At 41.0% G+C, this 23,700-nt stretch overlaps 1 protein-coding gene across 13 annotated transcripts in view; it reads right to left on the bottom strand.

Annotated features, from left to right (window-relative positions):
* Positions 1-23,700, bottom strand: part of ZNF827 (zinc finger protein 827) — a 174,621-nt gene that overhangs the window by 53,158 nt on the left and 97,763 nt on the right. For all 13 annotated transcript variants that reach the window (XR_004182667.1, XM_017959093.3, XM_021938833.2 and 10 more), the window contains one exon: positions 12,132-12,235. Coding sequence is in view for 12 of the 13 variants with exons in the window: in XM_017959093.3 (XP_017814582.1) it covers positions 12,132-12,235 (104 nt within the window). In the remaining variant the exon portion in view is untranslated. The remainder of the gene's footprint in view (positions 1-12,131; positions 12,236-23,700) is intronic.

Genomic DNA, 23,700 nt, shown 5'->3' with positions numbered 1-23,700 from the left:
GCCTGTAATCCCAGCACTTTGGGAGGCCGAGACGGGCGGATCACGAGGTCAGGAAATCGAGACCATCCTGGCTAACACGGTGAAATCCCGTCTCTACTAAAAAAATACAAAAAATCAAAACAAAACAAAACAAAAAACTAGCCGGGGGAGGTGGCGGGCGCCTGTAGACCCAGCTACTCGGGAGGCTGAGGCAGGAGAATGGCGTAGACCCGGGAGGCGGAGCTTGCAGTGAGCTGAGATCCGGCCACTGCACTCCAGCCTGGGCGACAGAGCGAGACTCCCTCTCCAAAAAAAAAAAAAAAAAAGAAATATGGATATATCCTTTTCATGGGCTGCCCAAATTCCATAGTGATTTAGGCCTGAATTTAAATCTGTCTTATACACAGTTTACCATAAGTATTGATGAGAGACTCCAATGTGAACTTTTGCCTTATTGGGATCAAAATATAAAACTGGCCATCACTAAAATAATTTATGTTTAAAAAGAAGCTCATTTGATAAAAAAGTGTCTTCAAAACATCTGTTAGCTTAGAGATGGGGAAAAAATTCTACTTGAAGTAACTCCAAGCCTTTTTTTTTTTTTTTTGATACGGACTCTCACTGTGTCACCCAGGCTGGGGTGCAGTGGCACAATCATAGCTCACTGCAGCCTCCACCTCCTGGGTTCAAGCGATTCTCCTGCCTCAGCCTCCCAGGTAGCTGGGACTACAGGTGTGCGTCACTGTACCTGGCTACTTTTTGCATTTTTTTTTTTTTTTTTAGTAGAGACAGGATCCCACCATGTTCGTCAAGCTGGTCTTAAAACCCTGACCTCAGGTGATCCACCTGCCTTGGCCTACCAAAGTGCTGGGATTACAAGCGTGAGCCACCACACCCGGCCAACTCCAAGCTTTTTAATATGAGACTAATGACAGAGGGAAGTTTTATGATTGGGAGATTTATTATCACATGTGAAAATCAGTCTTCAGTTTTCATATTAAGTATTGGACTCTCACATCAAACCATCTAAAGTCTTATTGTGCCTCCATCTCCCAACTCTCTGCTTCCAGAAATGCCCTAAAGCTTCTTTAGTGATTGGCAATCAGCTCTGCATCTAAGGTGAAAAAAATGAATATAGCCCTGCAATCTTTCTACTGTCAAGGTAAACCATTTTCTTTATATTTATTTATTTATTTACTTACTTACTTATTTTTTGAGATGGTGTCTCACTCTGTCGCCCAGGCTGGAGTGTAGTGTGATCTAGGCTCACTGCAACCTCTGCCACCCGGATTCAAGAGATTTTCCTGTCTCAGCCTACTGGGTAGTTGAGACTCAGGCACACGCCAACACGCTCAGCTAATTTTTTTATTTTTAATAGAGATAGGGTTTCACCGTATTGGTCAGGCTGGTCTTGAACTCCTGACCTCAGGTGATCCACCCTCCTCGGCCTCCCAAAGTGCTGGGATTACAGGCATGAGCCACCACGCCCGACCTAAACCATTTTATTCTAAAAGGAGAGTTACTTCATGGGATAGTGGTCCCCTCCTCCGTGGTTTTGCTTTCTAAGATTTCCATTACCCATGGTCAACTGTGTTGTGAAAAGATTAAATGGAAAATTCCACAAATAAACATTTCCTAAGTTAAAAAAAAAATTGCTTATTGTTCTAAGCTGATGAAATCTCTTGCCATCCTACTGTGTCCTACCTGGGACGTGAGTCACCCCTTTGTTCGGCATTCCATGCTATATACACTAAACTCCCATTAGTCACTGACATCCTCTGCTCCTAACATCTATCAACATTGTCATGGCTCCATGATCTAGGATCACCAAAAGCAGATGATCCTCCTTCTGACAGTGTCAGAAGGTCAGTAGCAGCCTCACACTACGTCACAGCGTCTGTCATTCACCTCACTTCATCTCATCATGTAGACATTTCATCATCTCACATTAGCACAGGAAGACTGAGTATAATGCAAGAAGATCTTTTGAGAGAAGGACCACATTTGCATAACTTTCATTATAGTATGTTGTTATTAAATTGTTCTATTTCATTATTATTGTTAACCTTTATTATAGTATGTTGTTATTAAATTGTTCTATTATTATTGTTAATCTCTTGCTGTGCCTAATTTATAAATTAAACTTTAACATAGGTATGTGTGTATAAGAAAAAACATAGTGTTTCTAGGGTTTGGTACCATCTGTGTTTTCAGGCCTCCACCAGGGGTCTGGGAATGTATCCCCTGAGGATGAGTGGGGACTAATGCAGTGTGAGCACCCGCGTTAGGTAGAGACCAATTCTATTTATAAAAGGCTTTATTGTACATTTTATTTTTGCAAATGGATCCATTTTAACCTGTGGCAAAAACAGACTCGCATTATAATCAGTCTTATGAATGCATGTTCATCAGTCAAAGTTTAGATTTTATCCTGATGACAACGGGAAGCCGCCCTGGCAGGCAGTGGTCTGATGAGATCTGCAGTCTAGAAAGACAGTCGGACTGCACGATGGAGAGCAGGGATTTGAGGGGGTGACACTGGAGACAGGAAGACCAGCCAGAGGCCACTGTGATCCAGAGAACTAGTGATGAAGACTGGAATCAACTTATTGCAGTTAGGGTTAGGAGAAATCTAGGAGGAGGGATCGATGCAGAAGGACATGGTAACTGAATGGAAGTGGAGGGTGAAGAAGAGGTAAGAATGAAACATGGTGCAGCAGATAGTGTTGTTCCTCACGCCCCTCCCCAATTACAGATTGAGCCTTCCAAATCTGGAAACCCCAAATCTGAAATGCTCAGAATTCGAAGCTTTTTGAGCACCAGCATCATGCTCAAAGGAAATGCTTGCAGATTTTTGAATTTGGGATGCTCATCCAGTAAGTATCATGAAAATATCTGTCTGTCTGTCTATCTATCTATCTATCTATCAATCATCTATAAAAAAGTCTAAAATCTGAAATACTTTTCTGATCCCGAACATCTTGGATAAGGAATACTCAACCTGTATCACCTTTCCTTCACGCTTCAATGCCTTACTTCTCACCACCAGTGTCTGCACATATTTCCTACGGGCTTTCTCTGGCCACTGAAACCTGGTTGGCCCACCATGGTAGACCAGAGATTGGGGGAACTAATTCTCCTGGGAGCAGCTTTAACTGAAGACTGGCTGCATAAGCATCCCAGCTGTCTCACCCTTCAGGTAGGAAACTCTGGAAGTGTGTGTCGTACATTGTGTCCTAGAGGTCCCCAGGGAAATTAACCTCCAGTTGGCCACATTGGTAACCTGTTTGGCTGCTTTCCTTTCCTTTGCTCACTTTTCCATCTTGCTACCAGGGTTTCCTGGTCTCACCTCCTAAAAATCAAACAAACAAACAAAAAACTAGGCCAGGTGCAGTGGCTCACGCCTGTAGTCCCAGCACTTTGGGAGGTCGAGGCAGGCGGATCACCTGAAGTCAGGAGTTCGAGATCAGCCTGGCCAACATGGTGAAACACTGTCTCTACTAAAAATACAAAAAAAAAAAAAAAAAATTTGCCGGGCGTGGTGGTGTGCACCTGTAATCCCAGCTACTCAGGAGACTGAGGCATGATAACTGCTTGAACCCGGAGGTGGAGGTTGCAGTGAGCTGAGATCATGCCACTGCACTCCAGCCTGGGAGACAGAGCAAGACTCTGTCTTGGAAAAAACAAAAAAACAAAACAAAACAAAAACCTTAAAATTGCTCTCAGATTTGTCTCACAATCTGCTTCTGGGGGAATCCAAACAAATGGTGTCCAAACTTATGGTGTGTGCAATGGTGGGTGATGATTATGATGCTATCTATTAAGACAGAAAAACAGGAGAGGAGGGTTTTAATTCATTGACTGATATTTTTGGAGGAGTGGTATGAAGAAAGTGGGAGGCAGGGGAAATGACATCTTCAGTTTGAAGCCCTGTGGACTGAAAGAGCTCTAGCGACCTTGATGTGGGATATCTGAATGGAACATCTGGGGATGGCGTGGTCAAACTTATATCATGCGAATGCAAAGACTGGCCACACTTTTGCACTTCTAGTGAACATCTTTTGTTTCTGAATGATAAAGTGAGAACAGAAAAGCTAAGTATCTTGCTAAGAGGCACACTGAATGAGGGAGAATAGCAGAAAATGAAAAATGAAGCCCTGGACCATCATTCCTATCACTACATCAGGAGACAGCCATGGTGTGATGTGGGAGTGTCTTCCTTACCACAGAGAGGCCCTCATTTGGCCTATGTAAGAGAATACAGAACAGATTTGTTTGAATGAAAATAGATGGTCTAGTTTATGAGCGGAATTACTTTTCTTTTTTTCTATCCTGGTTACCAGAGGGCAGTTGCTGCCCTGAAAAGAAATAAACACAAAGAAGAAATTGCATGAAATGGGAATATGTATTTTTGATAGCAAAGGAATGGAAGAACATATTGTATATACAGAAAAGGCCTTGTAGATTGAATTAGCCAGTCCCAAACTGAAGCCAGGGTCACTGCATTGCAATTTTCAAACAAATACTCTCCATCATCCATTATACATACTCAAGTTTTTGGCCTTTTATAGCACTATTCATTCTCGAGGCATCTAAATAGTCTTTGCAAAAGTAAAAAAGCAACCATAGGCACTGCTGAGACCTTATAAAGGGTGTTTGGAATATTATGTGAGCACATATAAATTTGATAAATTTGCTCTGTTCAGAGGAAGAAACCAGGCCAAGGCCAAAGTGGCCACAGCCCTGGGGATAACCTATGCTTGAGAAACAAAGTCCTCAAATGGGATTTGGGTTTTGTTGAGAAGGGGTCTTGCTATGCTGTCCAGGCTGGTCTCAAACTTCCGGGCTCAAGTGATCCTCCCACTCCAGCATCCTGAATAGCTGGGATTATAGGTGTGTGCCACCACACTTGACTTGGATCTGGGTTTTATAAGGGCTTTCGGATGTTACCATTTCCCACAAAGTACAAACATGAAAGTGTTGATAATTATTTTTAATATGAAGTGACTCAACCCATCTGGGCAGACTCAAACCATATGGGCAGAGATAAAGAGGTATGGCCACACAATCACAGTTTTCTTTCTTTACCTTTGTGGCTTTCTACAGAAACTTCAGGTAAGGCATCTAAACAGGGTACACATTTCTCCTTTGGAAATGTTACCGCCCTTTAAAAAAGTATGCCTGTACTTTAGTGTGTGAACCTATAAATGCTAGTCTGTAGGCGCTGACAACTTAATTTAATTAGTTAATTACTGAGAAGAGCTAACTCAGACAAATAGCTGACAGTGCCTAATGAAAGATCTTTCTCTATAACTAGTTTCTAATAGAGTCAACAGCTCCCCTTTGAAATACACCTATACTCTAAGATCAAACTAGGCTGGTGGGGGACAGATGGGGCTAACAAGGAGCACACAATCCTTAGCCTCTAATAACGTTGTCTGGATCAAGAAAATCCATAACTAGGAAACTTTCTCCCTCTAGTAAACAGCTGCGCAGACTATAGCTTATCTCCTGCAAGTTCATCAAAGAAATGCCATAAGCAGTGTGGAATAGTTTTTCGATTTGAAATGCAACAGGAAAAAGATATATCAACCTACATGTCATTAGTTTAGGGCAACCAGTTTGTGTTACAAATAGAAATGTTCCTGCAAACTAGAAGTGACATAATTGAAAAACTATTGTCATCATTATCACTGTCATAGTCTGAAGCAAATGTGCACTCCTATTAACAGCCTGAAGATGCCCACTTGGCATCTAGACCCACCTATTTGTAAATAAGCCAATTAACCTTGACAAATACTGAAATACTACCATAAGTATAGATGAATTTTCACAAAATTACCTATGTATATAATGAGTAATCAGATAAAGAAATAGAATGCCCCAGCTTCCTAAAAGCCCTTCTCATCCCCATCCCAGTCACTACCTCTCCCCAGTACTGTGTCTTTCAAGAACTACGTATGGTGACTTTTCCCTTTCCCAACTTTCACTGTAGGTGGGAGAATTTTAGTAGTAAAGCCCCTAGACTAGACTGATTGTCTACTGTGCTAGTGTATAGTTTTGGCCCTAGAAAGAAAAGGAAGGAGTCTGGGCTAAAGTTACAGTGCCATAACAGATGTGTATTAGACTATTTTCACAATGCTATAAAAATACTACCAGAGACTGGGTAATTTACAAAGAAAAGAGGTTTAATTGATTCACATCTCTGTATGGCTGGGGAGACCTCAAGAAGCACAATCATGGCGGAAAGGGAAGCAGGCACATCTTACATGGAGGCAGACAAGAGTGAGCCAATGAAGGAAGAACTGCCAAACACTTAAAACCATCAGCTCTCGTGAGAACTCACTATCATGAGAACAGCATGGGAGAAACCGTCACCATGATCCAAACACATGGGAATTACAATTCAAGATGAGATTTGGGTGGGGACACAGATCTAAACCATATCAAGATGACATAACTTTTAATACAGGGGATGTGCAAGGAGCTTGTAGACCTTCTCATCTCTTTCTGCAGGAAATTGGGCTAGGACCAAACCCAAGTTCTCCGGAATCCCAGTCTAGAAATTTTTCTTCTATGCTGCTGACTAGATCATCACTAAACAACTGAGCATTACATATTTTATCTAACTGAAAGTTTTAACACAGCTTCATAAAACCATTTCTATGAACCAGATGATCCATTAAAAACTACTGACATCCTAACTGAAAGAAACGTTCCAAGTGACTATGATATTACTAGATATCAAAGCATTAAAGGAAGAGAGTAAAGATAGAAATAGAAGAGAATAAAAGTAGAATTCTGTTAATCAACAGTAAGTACTTATAAATTATTGCAGTATCTTACTTAAAGGATTAATTTTTATTTCTAACTAAAAGAAGACGGTGCATCAGTAATACTTAAAATGCCAACAGCTGGGGTAAATGTGGGCAACACTGGGAGTTGTGCTCCTTTTGGTCAGTGTCTGGTGACACATTTTCTGACTTAGCAGGCAGCAAGATAGGGCAGAAAGAGAGAAAATGTGCTGTGCAGTTCTGGGTCTGAATTCCTGTGCTGCCCCTCCCCAACTGTATGACTTTGAACAAGTTATTAAATCTCTCTACACCTCCAGGTAGTAATTTGTAAATTGTGGATAATTCCTATATCTCAATGAGTTGTTTCCAGAATTAAAAATGAGATGACATATGTCCTGTGCCTGACAATTTAATAGATCCTTGAAAACTGCTAGCTTCTTTCTCTGTACAAAATGAATTTGTCTCATCACAAAGGAGCTCAAGTTACAAAACGATACACACCAACATCCAATGTTCTATTGTTTATCTATGACTTTGTCTAAATTGAAAAAGAATCTGCTGTGTTTGAGAATGGATTGAAGAAAATAGTTCGCTGTAATATAATCCAAGACAGCTTTATATGTGTGTCTCTCTCTCTTGAGGCGTGAGTCGGAAGTCTTAATACAAAGGAAGGTGACATGCACACATTGAGACATATCGTTTTAAGCCAACTGTCTTAAAGAGGTCATTCACATCTGACCAGGAGTGTGTCAGGCTGAGAGCTAGTTGCAGGTGGCACTCTAATGCAAGGCATCATTTATTCAGATTTCAGGAAAGTATATGACACAGTATATTAGATTGATAGGCAGACCAGAGAGGGGAAAATGGATCAAGAACAAGATTGGGGACAAGGCAGACAATTCCAAACCAGACTTTTGATTGAACATCAAATTCTGACTGGCATAGCAGGTCCTGAAAGAAACTAAAACTTCCCCCTGCCTATCATAAAAAGCTTGTTTTTGTGATGGGTGCTGATGTTTATCTTTTCCTGTTTGTACGTTATAAACAAAACCAACAAAATGAGTTTTTTTGTTTTTTTTTTTTAATGCAAGTTAGGAAATAATGAGGAAAGGGATTGACGAATATAATTGCAGATGTGCTTTACATCATCTCACTCCAGGCTGCATCTGAAATAACACACGGAAACATCGGGGACTCCAAACACTCGGAGAGAATTCCATGGAGACCCACATTTTCCTTCACACCCACTCTGGTTGTGTTTTTGTTTTTTGGCTTAATACAGAGCAAACATACTGTGACTTCAAAATCATAATAACACAGAATGGAAGCTCCACATTGTTTAAAAGCAGTACTGGGATATAAATTCTTCTCTTAACAGCCTTTGCTTACAGCAAGATGATGGGAAACAGGGACAGCTGCAGGTACAATGGCAATGGGTCTTCTTTTAATACAGAATTACCCACGTGCCCCAAAAATCACCTGACCTCGGAATCTTTCTTCTATTGATGTAAATCTTGCACAAAGTGAGACAACTATAAATTAAATAAAGCACATTAAATTACACGTAGTCTGTAATTTCTATCTCCCCCATGATAGGAAAGCTCTTTTATTTCTTTTGTAAAGTCACCAGCAGCAACATCACCCCCCAGGGTACATTCAGTAATCTATTTATGGCTCGAAGGATATTTTGTCCTCACATCCCTCCCGCAGAAGGTGACAGCAGTTTTTAACTCACCATTTTATTAAAGATTCCTGATGCTACCTCTGCCTAAGACATTCGCAGCAAGTGAAAATGTTAGGTCTTGGCTAACATGAGCATTCTTTAGTTCTCAGGAAAGTCAGTCTAGAAATACTGGCAACAACCGCAGCCAGGACACCGTGAAGCTCTGTGTTTATTCTGTTTCTCTGGGACGGTGGCAGCTGTGAGTTTCAGATGCCATCTGCCGAAGGCAAATGCCTAGTTAACTGTGCTATTCTCGATTTCTTCACAGTCCACAGTTCTACCAACCTCTCCCTACTTTGCAATCCCCCTCACTGCTGGCTTCCTTCTCCAACAGGCCTGAAACACAAGCACAACACACTGAGGATACCATGGATCCCCTTGGCCCAGCAGCTGTTACCCCCTAAATGATATTCTCTTCTGGCACCTCCTTACCCTGTGGTCTTAATCTGAAGGCATCTGGACTCTTCATCCTATTGGTAGAAGGGACATAACTATATACCAATGCTGTATATATTGTTGAAATAATGCTATGTATTTTCAGCATTTGCAAGGGAAATGGAACTAGGCACATTATATCTCATTAATTATGGTCTCTACTAATTGGGAATCTGAGAGAATTCTCTGTGCTGACATTTATTTTTGCATTATCTGCTGAAAGAAGAGGTTTGCTAAGTAAATAAAGGGTAGAAAGAGTTTTTTAATAGTAATGTTTAAACTACCTAAGAGAAGATTTCTAAAGATTCTGAGGCTTTCATTTGTATACTAACAACAAATCATTTTCTACCTAGTCACTAAAGCCAGCTGTCTCTTTTCTGGCTTCCCCATTTCTGCACAGCCACTATCATTTCCTAATTCAACGTGCTTATTAGCAAAGCTAACCAGTCTTCAACCAGCCAACTCATCCTCTGTCTGCTTCTCCCACCCCACTCCTCTTTTTTCTCTCTAACTCAGGCCCTCATTAATAAAGCTGCCCTGGAACTGGAGGATCCTGGCTGGGCTCCTGTCTTTTGCCCCCAATCCTCTCCAATGATTCAGTAATCTGCTGCCGGATTGGTCTTTCAAAAATTTCTTTTCATTTTTTCCTTTCACACTCCAATCTTATTATCCCAGATGATATGTTCTATGAGAACCCATGACTCTTATACTCCAGAACTCTAAGATCCTCAACTGTAGCGTCAGTGTCCCTGCTCCCAGCACAGAATTTAGCAGATTACTAAAATAAATGTAGATTCACAATATTAATCTGAATCCCCTGGGGGCAGATGTAATTTGGGATTCATACTTCTTTCTCATTTTAGGACCAGAACATGGTGCATAAAACACACTTTATGTAACATCCCAGTGGGCCTGGAACAACACTTCATAGTCAAGTGCACTGATAGTTCTGCAACAAAATATATAAATTTCACCCCTTGTTGCAATAAATAAGGACAGTAAATAGCCTCCCATTAGGTTTTGCTACAAAATATTTATACAAAAAAATTTTGTTTGGTAGGGATTTTTGGATTTCAGAATTGTGATTAAGGGATTGAAGATGTATAGTAGGTATATTTATCCATGGCCACTTATCACTGTCCAGACTTGAAAGAAATAAGTTTTCTTTAAAAGTCTCCACACTGCTAACTTTGATTAATTCAGACTTCTTCTCCACAATTAGTTCAAATTATTGAGGCCATCCTTATAAAACTGTCTTCAGATTATGAGAACTTCGTGACCACAAGGTTGATCCTATCATTTTAATTTTTTTTCTAATTTTAACCCATTCCCAAAGCATTTTCACCTTGCTTATTAAAACAAAAAAAGGTCTTTTTTTTAGCTGCTTATTTTAACAAAATGTAAATGTAGTCATTTTGCTTTTCTCTACCCAAAGAAAGGCTTTAGTGAAGTACGGTGGATTGATTATCTTTCAGCAGGACGGATTTACATTTTAAAAATCTCAGTTATGCTGACCTTCTCCCCCAAATAAGAGTTAAGCTTTTAAAGTGTAAGTTCATCTAATGTCTAACATAAGTTTATCATCCAAATCACAGAAACCCCCCTATGCACAGTTAAACATATACTGAAATCACTCTTTAGGTCAAGTTTTAACTTGACCGATAAACCCTGCTTTAAATACAGCCAAGTCAAACATTAAGCCAGCAGTGCAGGGTTTGTATATATATCATGGGATGCTGGCCGTATGGGTCACAGCATTTTGACAGGCAATTCCTAGGCAGTTATTTTGACATTAGAAAGTCACAATCCATCAAGTTAACAGCAGGGCAATAATTTTGGGACCAGGGAGATGGCTATTCAAAATGACACTGTGGGAAGTAAACAGTAGTTCCAAGAGCCCCTGTTTGAGTATGAAGACATAAACTAGGCAAAATTTCTCTCCACCTCTAGAACCAGCCATTATGTAATATGTTTTTGTGTAAGTATGTTATTTCTGGTGTTTGAATAGAAAAGCCCTGCCTGCAAAGCTAAAAAGCATGCATGTATCTGAATTCTTTGGCTGAATGTGTGGCGATGAGAAGAAACGGAACTACCCTTATGAGACTCAAGAATGACAGTTTTCTTCCCCACCCCCATCCTCCACCGCCAGTTTGTCACAAGCCATTTCCAATGACCTGTGATACCCGAGGCCAATATTTCAGATGTTACTGAATTCTTTCTGCATTGCAAATTCATCAGTTCTCCAGTGCCCTGGGAAACAGGGCTCCTTGCGTATGTGGAGGAGACTTGGACTTTATTCTTGAAGAGGCTGCGGGGCCAACAACCCGGCTATGAGTCCTGCCCTGCACCCAGGCGGCCCTGGTCTCCTGGACAAATGAATGTGGATGGAGGCTACCAAGTGCTGCGGAGATCCTCTCCACAGCCGGGAGGCAAGGTAGCAACTGGTAGAAGTTTCCTGGCAGCTAGATAGGTGGGTATGGGTAAGGAGTATGAACTAGAGTGCAGCGGTTCTCAGATGTTCTCATTTCACAATAACTCTGAGAACACACACGTAAGCCCTCCAGGATGGCCATGCTGTGGATAAGGAACAGCAAGCACATCCTTCCTTCTACCCGGGAAAGGAGAAATGAAGAAAGGAAGAATGGATAAAAAATGATGTGCTGATGGCTGAGATGGCAAAATGGAGCACTGGATGGATATATGTAGATACTACGGCCAAGAAGAGAGACAAAAGTCTGGGTGGAAAGGTTTCCTCAATGAACTGTCTGGTTTCCATGCAAACTGAGGTGGTCTTTGTGGGGACCACACCCCCTAGGGTCATGACCTGCCCTACTGGGGGACTAGCACTCTTCGCCACTGCCCTCCCTTATATTCCTGGCTGCCAGCCTGAAATACAATGTGTGAAGCAAATTATTTTCAGGTTATACTTCGTCATTTTAAAGAAAAAGAAATTCATTATGTGGGTGAAATATCAGCAGGTAAAGAACAATAAGCTCTTAAAGCAAAGATGAAGAGGTTTATTACTGTAAACATTTTAATAAACTTTTGTAGCTTAAATTGAGTTTCTCCTTCTTTTCTAAAACCTAGCCTTATATGAATAACTACATCCGTAAGCTGAAAGTATCTGAAAATTCACACGTTTCAGAAAAGTAATTCTTAAGCAATCAACAGCAGAAGCAAAGCCAACAATGTTTCCATACCTGGAGCTGATATTCTTCCGTGCAGCACAGATTCACTGGGCAGCAGTTCTTTTGAATTGGAGGTGAATGGTGATTGTCTAAATGTGTCTTCTGAAAAGAAAGGGCTGGGGTGGGGGAGGGGGAGTGAGGTTTAGTAAATTAAAGTTATTTAAGACACCCAGAGCACCTGGCCCCAAATACATACATACACAATATTGGATAAGGTGGTGTTTGCAATGGTGTTCAGTGAATATAAGAAGATTGTGCTTAAAATGGAGAAAAAGAAAAGTCATTACATCAGACAAGTGCCAGCTGTACCTTCTGCCTATGGGTTTTATATTTGGGGGGAATATATGAAGCATCATCTTTGAAACACTGTTAAACCCGTAGAGGAGGACAGCTGAGCAGTACATTTTCCTCTTGCTCTATTCTCTGTGTGTGTGTTGTGCCCTGCCTAGGTTAGAATCAGAAAGGGCCTGTCTGGTTTTCCCGGTAGAGATGGAGTTGCCTTGGCTCACCCATATTCTGTCACCTGATCCCTCAGGGACCCACTGCACACATCAAGACAGATGGCTGGGGCCAGGGACCCATACACTGAAGGAAACATGTCACCGGTCCCCACAGAAATGACAACTGCAACTTGAAATTGTGTTGGTTCTGAAGGAGTTAAAGTCAGAAAACGGGGCTGCCAGAAGGGACCCGAAGGAGCTAACTCATTTAACATGAAAGAGAGGCCCTGACCTGAGTGATCCTAAGCTCCCCTAGTGACTCAGCTAGAACTAGAACTAGGGTCACCAGACATCCTGCCAGGGTTCCCCCTAAAACCATGACCATAGTGAACACAAAGGATTGGAAGTTTTTAATCAGAGGATTCTAACTCGGTCACAGGGTCCATCTTCCAGGCCTCTAAAATAAAATGTGAACAAGTACGACGATCACATATGAGAATACTAGAGTATCCATCAGAGTCCAACCTAGAAAATGGAAAGCCCTATTTATTTACAACAGAAGAAATTCAACCATAGGAACTGGGTACCCATATAGTGGAAGTTCCATGGGGTAGTAACACAGCCCAGAGATAAGAAGGGCAGGAAGCCATTGCCACCCTGAGGCTGGAGGGACAAAAGGAGGAGATAAATGGAGCCCAGGTCATGGGAGGTGGAGCACTAGAGGAGATAAATACCCAGGTTCTACCTTAAGTCCCACCCCTACCTCTCACCAGTGCCTCTGATTGGCTGAACCTTCCCAGAAGGCGGGGAGACGCAGCCAGGAGGGATCACTACCCCCAACCACTCTCCTGGGCCAGATCTCCTAGCAGATCTGGAGCAGAACAACAGACCAAGCCTAGGACTACCAGGACTAGTGCTGCTTTGCTAAACATGCCACAAGGCTATAGTTGCTATTATTCCATTTTAAAAAGAGAATGTTAAGATGAAAATGGAAGACACTTTTTTAAAAAGTAAAACATACATTGATAGATAATACAGTTTTACATGACTATGTTAGGCTAGATTTAGCACCACTTTGTATGCCATGGTTTTTCTTTGTATCTTAAACACAAAACAATTTAAATAGGCTTAAGAAGTGAACACTGGCTATAGGCTAGTAGGAGGCAGAAAGTGGGGAGAAGCAAAGGGGCAGATATGTCGCTTTCTACCAAACATCTCATAACTTGCAAGGGTGGCTAAGGCAGTGGAGGAGGGGACACACTGTGACCACGGGGCCTGGCCTGGCCGGGGAGCCCAGGAAGGGCCTTCCTGCAAAAGCCACCATGAGCGGAATGGACAGTAGGGTCCTTAGCGTTTGTTTCAAGGAGCTGGGGAAGGTGGCCCCAGCACTGGGAGAGAGCACAGCCAGCCTGCAGAGCTGGAGGAAGGCCCATGGTGGAGGGAAATGAGGCTGGACCCTGTGTGCCATGATCATGGCTTTGTCCCAGCAGTAGTGAGGGCACTGCAGTGTCTTAGGTAAGGGGATCAGGGAACCGGACTTCAGTTTCAGAAAGCTCCATGTGGCTGCAGCAGGCAGTGCGGCCTGGGGGACTTGCAGAAGACAAGGCGTGTGGCCAGTGCAGCAGTCCAGATGGGACATGGTGATGCTAGTGGCCAACATCGCCAGCCAGCAGCGACACTTGCAGGTTGAAGAAGAGTTTAAAAGAGAGGGCTGGTCAAGACCACAGGTACATTTAAGAATAACCTTCACTTAGCTTTCTAGGTGAAGCGAGCAGAGGCTGCTGTGCTATGTGCTGGCAGTAGTCTCCTGGGTCTTGCTAAGTAGTGGCAATGGGCTAGCGCTGTGTCTTCACATGCTCTCTTCAAAAGTGCAGATTCCTGCTGATGTGAGGAGTGGAGCCCTATTATCACTGAGCTGCTCAGAAGAAACTGAATTGAAAGGGAGACAATCACTGAGGGAAACAACATTCAAAATAATTTTCTACCCTGGATGCCAGCTTTATCCTGCATAGAAAAGAAGAAATTTCTTCTGAGGGAGCAGAGAATTAGAAGGGAGTGCTGCTGGATACTAAAAATATACAACAGGGCTGCCAATGTTTCTATGGGGCAAAGAATCAATGGAGAAACTTTCAGAAGGCAAGGCAGCTTAAGGCTGGTGTAAGTCTTCGCTACAGAGAGAAGACATTAGGTTAACAGGGAATTGGTCTCAGACCAAACATGCAGCCGCCATGCTCTGCATTCGGATCCGTTCATGCCAGGAGGTAGGGAGTGTGGTGGTTTTGCCGAAAGTTTGGAATCAGAAAAATTGGAGTCTGAATTTCATATTGGTTACTTCATAGTTAAGGGACCTTTGTCCAGTCAATAACTACTCTAGCCTCAGTTTCATCACTGAAAAAGAGGTTTAACAATGCCATCTTCTAGAGGGGTGCTGTAAGAGTTCAAATGAGATGTTTCATGTTAAAGTCCTCAGTACACAGTACATGCTCAATAAAAACTAGCAACAAACACTAAGTATCTGGCACTGATTGAAGGTGCTTTGTGTGTATTAACTTCACTTGGTCCTCATAAGAACCCTATGAGAGTAGCTACCATTATTATAGCAGTCCCCCCTTATCCATGGTTTGGCTTTCTGATTTCAGTTATCCATAGTACAGTACAATAAGATAGTTTGAGAGCGAGACCATATGCACATAACTCTTAATCCAGAATAACAATATTGTTATGCAGAATATTGTTCTAACTGTCCTATTTTATTATTAGTTACTGTTGTTAATCTCTTACTAAGCCTAAATTATAAATTAAACTTTACCATATGTATGCATAGGAAAAAGCATTGTGTATATAGGGTTCAGCACTATCTGAGGTTTCCGGCAACCACCGTGGGTCTTTTTTTCTTTTTTGAGACAGAGTTTTGCTCTTGTCGCCCAGGCGGGAGTGCAATAGCGCAATCTCGGCTCACTGCAACCTCCGCCTCCTGGGTTCAAGCAATTCTCCCGCCTCAGCCTCCCAAGTAGCTGGGATTACAGGCGTGTGCCACCATGCCTGGCTAATTTTTGTATTCTTAGTAGAGATGGGATTTTGCCATGTTGGCCAGGCTGGTCTTGAACTCCTGACCTCATGTGACCTGCCTGCCTGGGCCTCCCAAAGTGCTGGGATTACAGGCATGAGCCACCATGCCTGGCCAACCACAGTGGGTCTTGAAACATATTCCCTGTGGAGAAGGAAGGACTACTGCATTATCCCTATTTTACAGATGTGGAGACTTAGGCACAAAGAAGTTAGGTAGTTGCTCATGCCCATGAGTTGAGCACGTTGGCTTCCACATCTGCACTCTTTCCTGCTCAGCTACACTGCCTTTCGTTGGTCCGTTAACACCTAAGGAATTTATGGACAATAGAGACCCATGAATCCTTGGAACAGATAGAGAAAAGGAAGAGAAAGAGAAAGGGGTGATGGAGGGGAGTAGGCACCAGTCATTTCAGTGTAAAGGTACTGAAGGAAGTGGAAAGACTTTTCTATTGACAAATAGAGCAAGTAAAAATAATTTTTGTCTTTATTTCCCTATAGAAGTTAAGATACACCCCAATTTTCTAAAACTTCTGTCACTCGTGGGCCTGGTCAATTTGCAACTCTAAACATTTGCCACTGCTGTACTTACAGCTTCCGAGAGCAAGCCTGTCTCTGCTATTAACTCTAAATGAAGAAGGAAGGGTAACGAGGTCGTTAGTTGTTTGTAAGCTTCTATTTCGCCAAAGCTGTAAAGCACATGGTGGCACTATGGCTACATACACATCTGTGTATTAATCCTTCTGGTGCCCAGATTAGCTTCATGCTTCAGGAAGGAGAAAAAACTAAACTTGGAGCATGCCCTATAGAGCAGAGCTTGCTTCATGGGATTAGGTCTCCAATAACACTGGTTATTCTTAACTCTCTGCACAAGGTACTAAGAAAACAGAAGATACTCCATGTGTAACTCTGTCCCGTTCATTTTTAGAATGCTGGGTCGTATATAAGTTCTTTTTCTTCTCCTGTGCCTCACAGTGACTGTAAAGTACAGAAGCACATCCATTCTCAGGTGACACCCAGCTTTGCGGTGGACAAAGCACTTCAGTAAGGGGTGGTGAGGCTGACACCTCGTTCATGCTGCTCAGTGACTGTCACTGTTGGCAGTGGGCAGTGGAGAGGCAAGTTCCAGGAGGCACCGGACACAGGATGAAGTGGGCTGCATCTTCCCAGGGAGTAAAACAATCCATGAAATACACTGGACTTTACGATGTGCCCCGAAGCATGTTTATGCTGTCCTCCAACTGGTAACTTCAGCCAGTCACCCACTATTCCAGAAAAGGAGCCAGTTTGTGAACACCATATAGCCCCTGCTTCTGAATCTTCACCTACCTAGACTGTAATCATTTTATTGTGAAAAAGCCCCTCCATTCAGAAAGTAAGCCAAGGAAGTGGAAAAAAGCAAAAAAAGAGATTTCTGGTTAATATTTTTGGTAAAAAGTTGATAGAGGAGGAGGTGGAAATTAACAGCTAATGGGGGAGGGAATCGTCACTTATTTTCACTCAACAAAATCATCATCTATCACAACATATTCCCTTTGGCCCGGGTCAAAGACTGGCTACCTGGAAGACTTACATAATTCATATAAATATTCAGTAACTATTCAGTAGCAGCATCTGGAAGTTGATGGTATGGACATCAAAGAGCCCAAGCCCCCTGTTAATTTCCCTGGGTTTTGAAAATACGATCTTATACAACTTTTATCTACTTGAGTTTCTTTTCTGGATACAAGTGAAATGGCTGTGGAAAGTATATTTTGATTTTTCTCCTGTAGAAAATCTAAGGGCTAAGACATGAAGGGGCAGGGGTGTCATAGTGAGTGGACAATTCCAGGCCAGGCATGGGATGTGGGGTCAGCAGCACAGGGCTGAGAAAGGAAAAGATTTACAATAAATAATAAAACAGGCCATAAAGGATGATGGCTCTAAACAGCGATACATTCTGCTAAGTGCCTATCGTGACACCAGTATTTCCACCTTTAACACCTGACGGCCAACAGGGAGTTCTGCCTCATGCAGAAGCGAAGGCCCATCTACCTAAAACCAACCCTCCCCAAGTGCCACCACTGAAACCAAACATTACAGGGATTCTCATTTTGACAGCAACAACAAAACCAAAAGAAAAAAGAAAAGAAGGTGAGTACAGACTGTGAGAGAAAGTTCAGAAAAGACCTTGCTTTGGTAATGACACAACAGTTTTAAAGGAGCAATAGAGAAGAAACATTTTTTTTTTTTCTAAGAGATAGTAACTTTCAAGACTAAACTTGGGAATGACAAATAGAAAAGAAAAAGATTAAACAAAGAAAAAAAGACTGCACTGTAATGAGTTTTTACTTAGAACTCAGAAGGGACTAGATAGATCAGGGTGGCATGAAATTCTATTAAATGTAGGAGTTTCTAGCAAGTCATCCTAAAGCGGTAGTCTGACTTCTGTCTGCGCAGAGACAAATTACCTTAGTAAATTTTTTAAAAATAGTGAATCTTAAAAAAAAAAAAAAATTCTTCAGTGACTTAATTAAGTAAAAGTACTCAATTATCATATATATATATTCAGCCATATATTATGTGACCTAACAGGGTTTACAGATTTCTTTCGAGAGCTGGGTGAAACATGTCTGAAAGAATCTGGGGTAATTTTTAATTTTCTTTTGCGTTACTTTAAGGAAATTTTTAAAACAAGTTATCTCACTTAGATATATGTCTGAGAAACTATATATTGCAAAAAGAGAGCTGAAGTCCCAGTGTGGGGTAAAACAGTTCTGTGGGAACCAACGTGTTCAGCGTGTTCTCTCTCTAACTGCTACCTGCTCCCCAGCCGACCTCAGCCCCTGGGCCCCTCACCAGGTGGTTTTCTGTCCTTCCTGGTAACAGTGTCTTCCTCCTCTCTACTCAGACCCAGTTGTTAAGCCACTGCAATACTGGTTTTCCATGTTGATACATCATGTTATTTTTTAAGAACTGAAATGCCATAGATTTGTCCAAAATCACTGAGCCAGTATTTTAAAAACTCTGACCTCTGAATCACTTAGACCTTGAGAAACCCTCCAGGAGTGACACACGGCATTAACATTTTGAAGTGAACAGGAAGCAGTAGTTGAGAAAACAGTTTTCCATGTCTCCAAAAGCCACAAGAAAAGGCAGGCAATAGACCAAGGTTATGTCAAGAATTAATCTGACTTTAGTTCAAAAATATTTTGAATATGTGAAATATGCATGTTACAGAATTAAAATGGATACAGGTAACTTGCATATGGGATCTCCATATCTATGTTTCATATAATGAAACTGAAGGAAATGAGAACAAACCGGAAATGTTTTCTTTGAACAAAAACTAGAGCTTGCTAATAATAACAGATTACAGGCCTTGCCAAAGGACAAAAGAGGTGTTTTTTTTTTTTTTAATGCTTCTTAAACATATCAAATAAGAAAGGTGGGTTTATTCAAAGATAAGGAATAAAGGAAATCTTTGTATTAGTTATAACTATCTCCTCAACATTTCCTCAAGCACTTTAAGGTGAGAAGACATTCTTCGAAAAGCTGGAACAGCTTACATGAAAATAAGCTCACAACTCAAAAACAAAAACACTTTATTTTTACATATTTCACTTTCTGAAAATATCAAATAACAGTATTTCATTTTCAACTTAATTTTCATGATTAACGCAGTTTTCTTCACTTTAGTGATTTTGTTTTTCTCAAATATTACTTCCTTTTATTTGCTAATAATTTAAAATAATAGATGCTTAACATTTCTTTTTATATATTTATATATGTACATGTTGTGTAACATATTTATAAGTAATTGTATTTGAAATATATTAACTGCTTAGTTCTACATATTTTTGTAAAAGAATTTCAAACACTTTAAAAAATAAAATGTAAACACTCTATACAGTTGCATCAGTATCATGTGAAATATAGAAGAAAACCCTGATACAGTCCTTTTGTTCTGCAGTAGCAATCACTCCATGTGGCCTAGGACCATGTGTGGTCTTCCTAACTTCCTCATTTTCATTTTGAATAAGCAGTTGTATAGCTGTTGCTTCTGAAATGTGCCCAGATATTAACATGTTACCTATAACAGTCAGGGCCAGTTGTCTTACTAACATTCTTACAGTCAATTAAAAAGGTAATCCATAATGAAAGAAAAGTTTTCATGGTACATTGCCCTTTGGACATTGCCCTTCCCTTTTCAATACCACAGAAATGGGAACCCCTGTTCCTAAGGGATTTTATTTATTGTAATGAAAAGGACCCTGGGTGGCAGGTTAGGGAATGTGGGGGTGGACAAGAGTGCCCAAGATTACAAATGACTGTGAGTCTCTGCCCTGAAGACAACCCCGACCATCTGAAAGAGAAAATTCCTTATTTGACCATACAAGGGACGTAACAGGGACCTCCTGTGGCCCCAGCGGGTTAGGCCTGAAAACTCAGTCATTGATCATGTTGGGCTCACACATTTTCAAAGAAAGAGGGGCTGTTGTGAATAAAACTTGGATTATTCCTATACATTCGCAAGTTTCAGCTGGGACATTTATCTAAAAATTGAGGCTGGCATTGCAGATTCAGTGGGTTTCTAAATGGGCCTGTGGGCAGAGGGGACTCAAGTGTACTCCATCACTCTACAAGCATATAGGCAGCAGATTTTCTTCTTTAATTTTTGGAGATGACAAGGCAGCTAAGCTGGGTTTCCTCTCCTCCAGTTCCGTTGATGCGGCTGCACACTTGGCTGGGGCCAATGAAACAGAAACTTTACAGCAATGAAAAACTAAAGGTGTTGTTAATTTTGTAAGATGTGAAAGAGTATCATGGAAAATCTCCTTACTTTTCAGAGATATATACCAAAGAATGTGGGAATGAATGTTTGATATCTGGGATGTGACTTAACATACAGGAGGAAAAAGGACTGGTAAACCAAGTGCGGCAAAATGTTGATACATGTTCAATATGGGTGATGGGAATATAGTGATTCATTATCTTATTCTTTCTATTTTGGTAAAAACATTTCATAATAAAAAAAAATCAATAGCAACAACTAAACAAAAAATCCAACCTAGACAAGCCACCAGAGTAAGAAATGACAGTAAAAGAAAATACAAGACTGTACATGGTGGCTCACTCCTGTAATCCCAGCACTTTGGGAGACCGAGGCAGGAGGATCACTTGAGTCCAGAAATTCGAGAACAGCCTGGGCAACATGGCAGAAACCCCATCTCTACAAAAAATACAAAAATTAGCCGAGCGTGGTGGTGCATGCCTGTAGTCCCAGTTACGTGTAAGGCTGAGGTGGGAGGATCACTTGAGCCCAGGAAGTAGAGGCTTCAGTGAGTGGAGACTGTGCCATTGCACTCCAGCCTGGGCGACAGGGCAAGACCTTGTCTCAGAAAAAACCAACCAAACAAAAAAAACCCAAAACACACACATACACACACACACACACACACACGAGCAAATACCAATGTCTCCCCATGAACAAAATGCTTAAGAGCACTAGGAATCAATAAATGAAACACTTTAAATGGAAGATATAATTTTATACCCTTCAATCATTAAAAAATTTTAATGATAAGCACAGAGTTGGTCAGGCCTTTGAAACATTCTGTCTCCCTCTGTCTCTGTCTCTCATGAAAACTGTTAGAATTGCAGATTCCATCTTTTCAAAAGTCATTTTGACAATTTGTACCAATAGCCTGAAAAATGTGAATACTGTTTTGAGTCATTTTATCCCACCATTGTTTATATTAAAAATTTTTTGGGAGGGGACCCTTGATATCCAATAACAAGGGACTGATTAAATAAATTGTAATGCAGACAAACACTGAATACTATGGAAACATTAAAAGAATAACATTAAGAACGTCCATGGAAAAATGGACAATCTTATATATTGCTACGTGAAAACAGAAGATTATAAAACTGTATAGGTAGTAGGATTCAGTTATACATATATAAATATATACTTATAAATATGAATTTATACATATATAAATGAAAAAAAAAATCCAGCAAGGATACACACCACCAACTTAGCAGTGGCTGTCTCTAGGTAGTAGGACTAAAAATACATTTTCTTTATGTGCTCCTATATTATCTGGAAATAAGATACTTTTAAAAGTTAAAAACAACTATTACATTTTACTGTTTAGGATCCTTTACTTTGGAAAAGACACGGTCTTTTAAAGAGAAAGCTCTGAGGGAGAGTTGTAAAAGACACAGGCAGAAACAACTGCATCTCAGTTATGACCCTCAGTATCAGTCTGCTTCAGTTTCAGAAGTCTGACAGCTATGGAAGGAAAAGGTTGTATGCAATATTGTAGAAGAAAAGTAGAGCATCTTAGGAAAATATAACGTATTGTTCATGTTTAGTATTTTCTTCTTTGAAAAGTATAAATGCTTCCTATTTCAGGTTGTCTTAAAGGTGGGCCAACATGTATAACCTAACACCAAGTTTTCAAGGAACAAGTTCCTGTTGCTGCTGCTCTAGCATTCATGCACTGTGGAGCCAGGAAACTTCTCGGGACAAGGAGCACAATGCCAGGCCTTGTCGAGGGCCGCTGCAGTGGAGAGGCCAGACCAGGGGAGCCAGAGCCAACCACAGACCAAGGAAGTGAACCCTGCACGTCCGGATACTCGAAATGTCAGCTTGTGGAGGATCTCCCGCAGGAATCTGACTTTATACACAAACAAAGACGAAGAGCTTTCTGCTGAGGTGAGCTGAGAACGGATGAACTTTGTCTTCTCTGCAGTGACGCAAGCCTCTGTCATGTGGAAGTTACAGATGATGCTAGTGAAATGTGGATCATCTCCTGGCCCACCACATCATGCGGAGGGCTGCTTCGCAGAGGTCAACCCTTGAAAGACTTGATACATTTCTAGTAACAATCCTGAAGATACTCTTGAGAGAAAATTCCAGATAAGAACAGCACCTAAGCCACACATACTTTTTGGTTATATCTTTCTTGCATAACCTACCAAAGGTAGCTAGAGGAGAACACAGTCTCTGGATGTCCACTGACAGAGATTTACCAATTTAAACTTCATTCCTGACTATTAGGAGTCATAAAAACAAGAGAGAATACTATTGCAAGCCAGTAGAAATAAAGACAGGAGTGTCCATGAGAAATGAAAAGAAAGGCACAGCCCTCTTCAGATCCTGAAAAGGAGATTTAAATTTGCCTCTTAAGAGTAACACAACACTGAACCATTCTAGAAGCATATTGTTCAATATAACATTTCAGTATAGATGTCACGAACGGAGGAAAAATGGTAGAGGGCAAATATCTACAGGACAATGGAGTAAAGGAATAGAACAAAGAACTGAGAAATGGCTTGGTGAAATGGGAAGGAAAAACAAATGCAAATGGCAACAATGCATGAAGTAATTTCAGGCCGTGTGTGTGTGTGTGTGTGTGTGTGTGTGTGTCTCCATTGTTTTCAAGGGTCAGTTCTAATTTCTTTGAAAAATAGAAACTCAAAGATAAACAGCAAAGAATGGCACTGAAAAGACTCTCAAGTCAGCATGTGTGTCAGCGCAGCTGCAGATAGTGGTGTAGGCTGTGCACTGCACAAAAGCACCACATCTAGAGGGGCATGATTAACGTCACAGACATCAGATTTATTATGACAATATTCCAGTAGATGGCAGCGTACTAAGGGAGGGAGTCTTTAAAATGTACAATGGTGCCATGAGGCCCCAAAACAGCCTTGGCTTCACCATAAAGAAATAAATGTCCTAACTGAAGGGACTCCATGAAATTAGTAGCAATTTCCATTCTTTAGAAATAGAATGCTCATTGCATTTAATTTTAAAGTCACAACATGTAAAGGGTAAAGAGAATATATGGAGACCTCTTTAGATCTCAATTTCATTTGCTCTGCTTCTGGTTTCTTTTCTTAATTGCTTCTGTCTAATTCAGTGTTCTCTAAAAGCAATATTTTTACTTTTTAAGGTAATATAGTATTATTCTCTTACTCCTACCGAAGAACTGAAAAGGGAAAATTGTGCAAATTGAGGCAGCACATCATGCTTTTACAAATTTGTGCAATTTCTATTACTGAATCATAAATATTTAAGGACA

This window comes from Papio anubis, chromosome 3 (genome assembly GCF_008728515.1).
Source record: "Papio anubis isolate 15944 chromosome 3, Panubis1.0, whole genome shotgun sequence".
Taxonomy (NCBI): Eukaryota; Metazoa; Chordata; class Mammalia; order Primates; family Cercopithecidae; genus Papio; species Papio anubis.
This window is presented reverse-complemented; position numbering and strand designations above follow the sequence as displayed.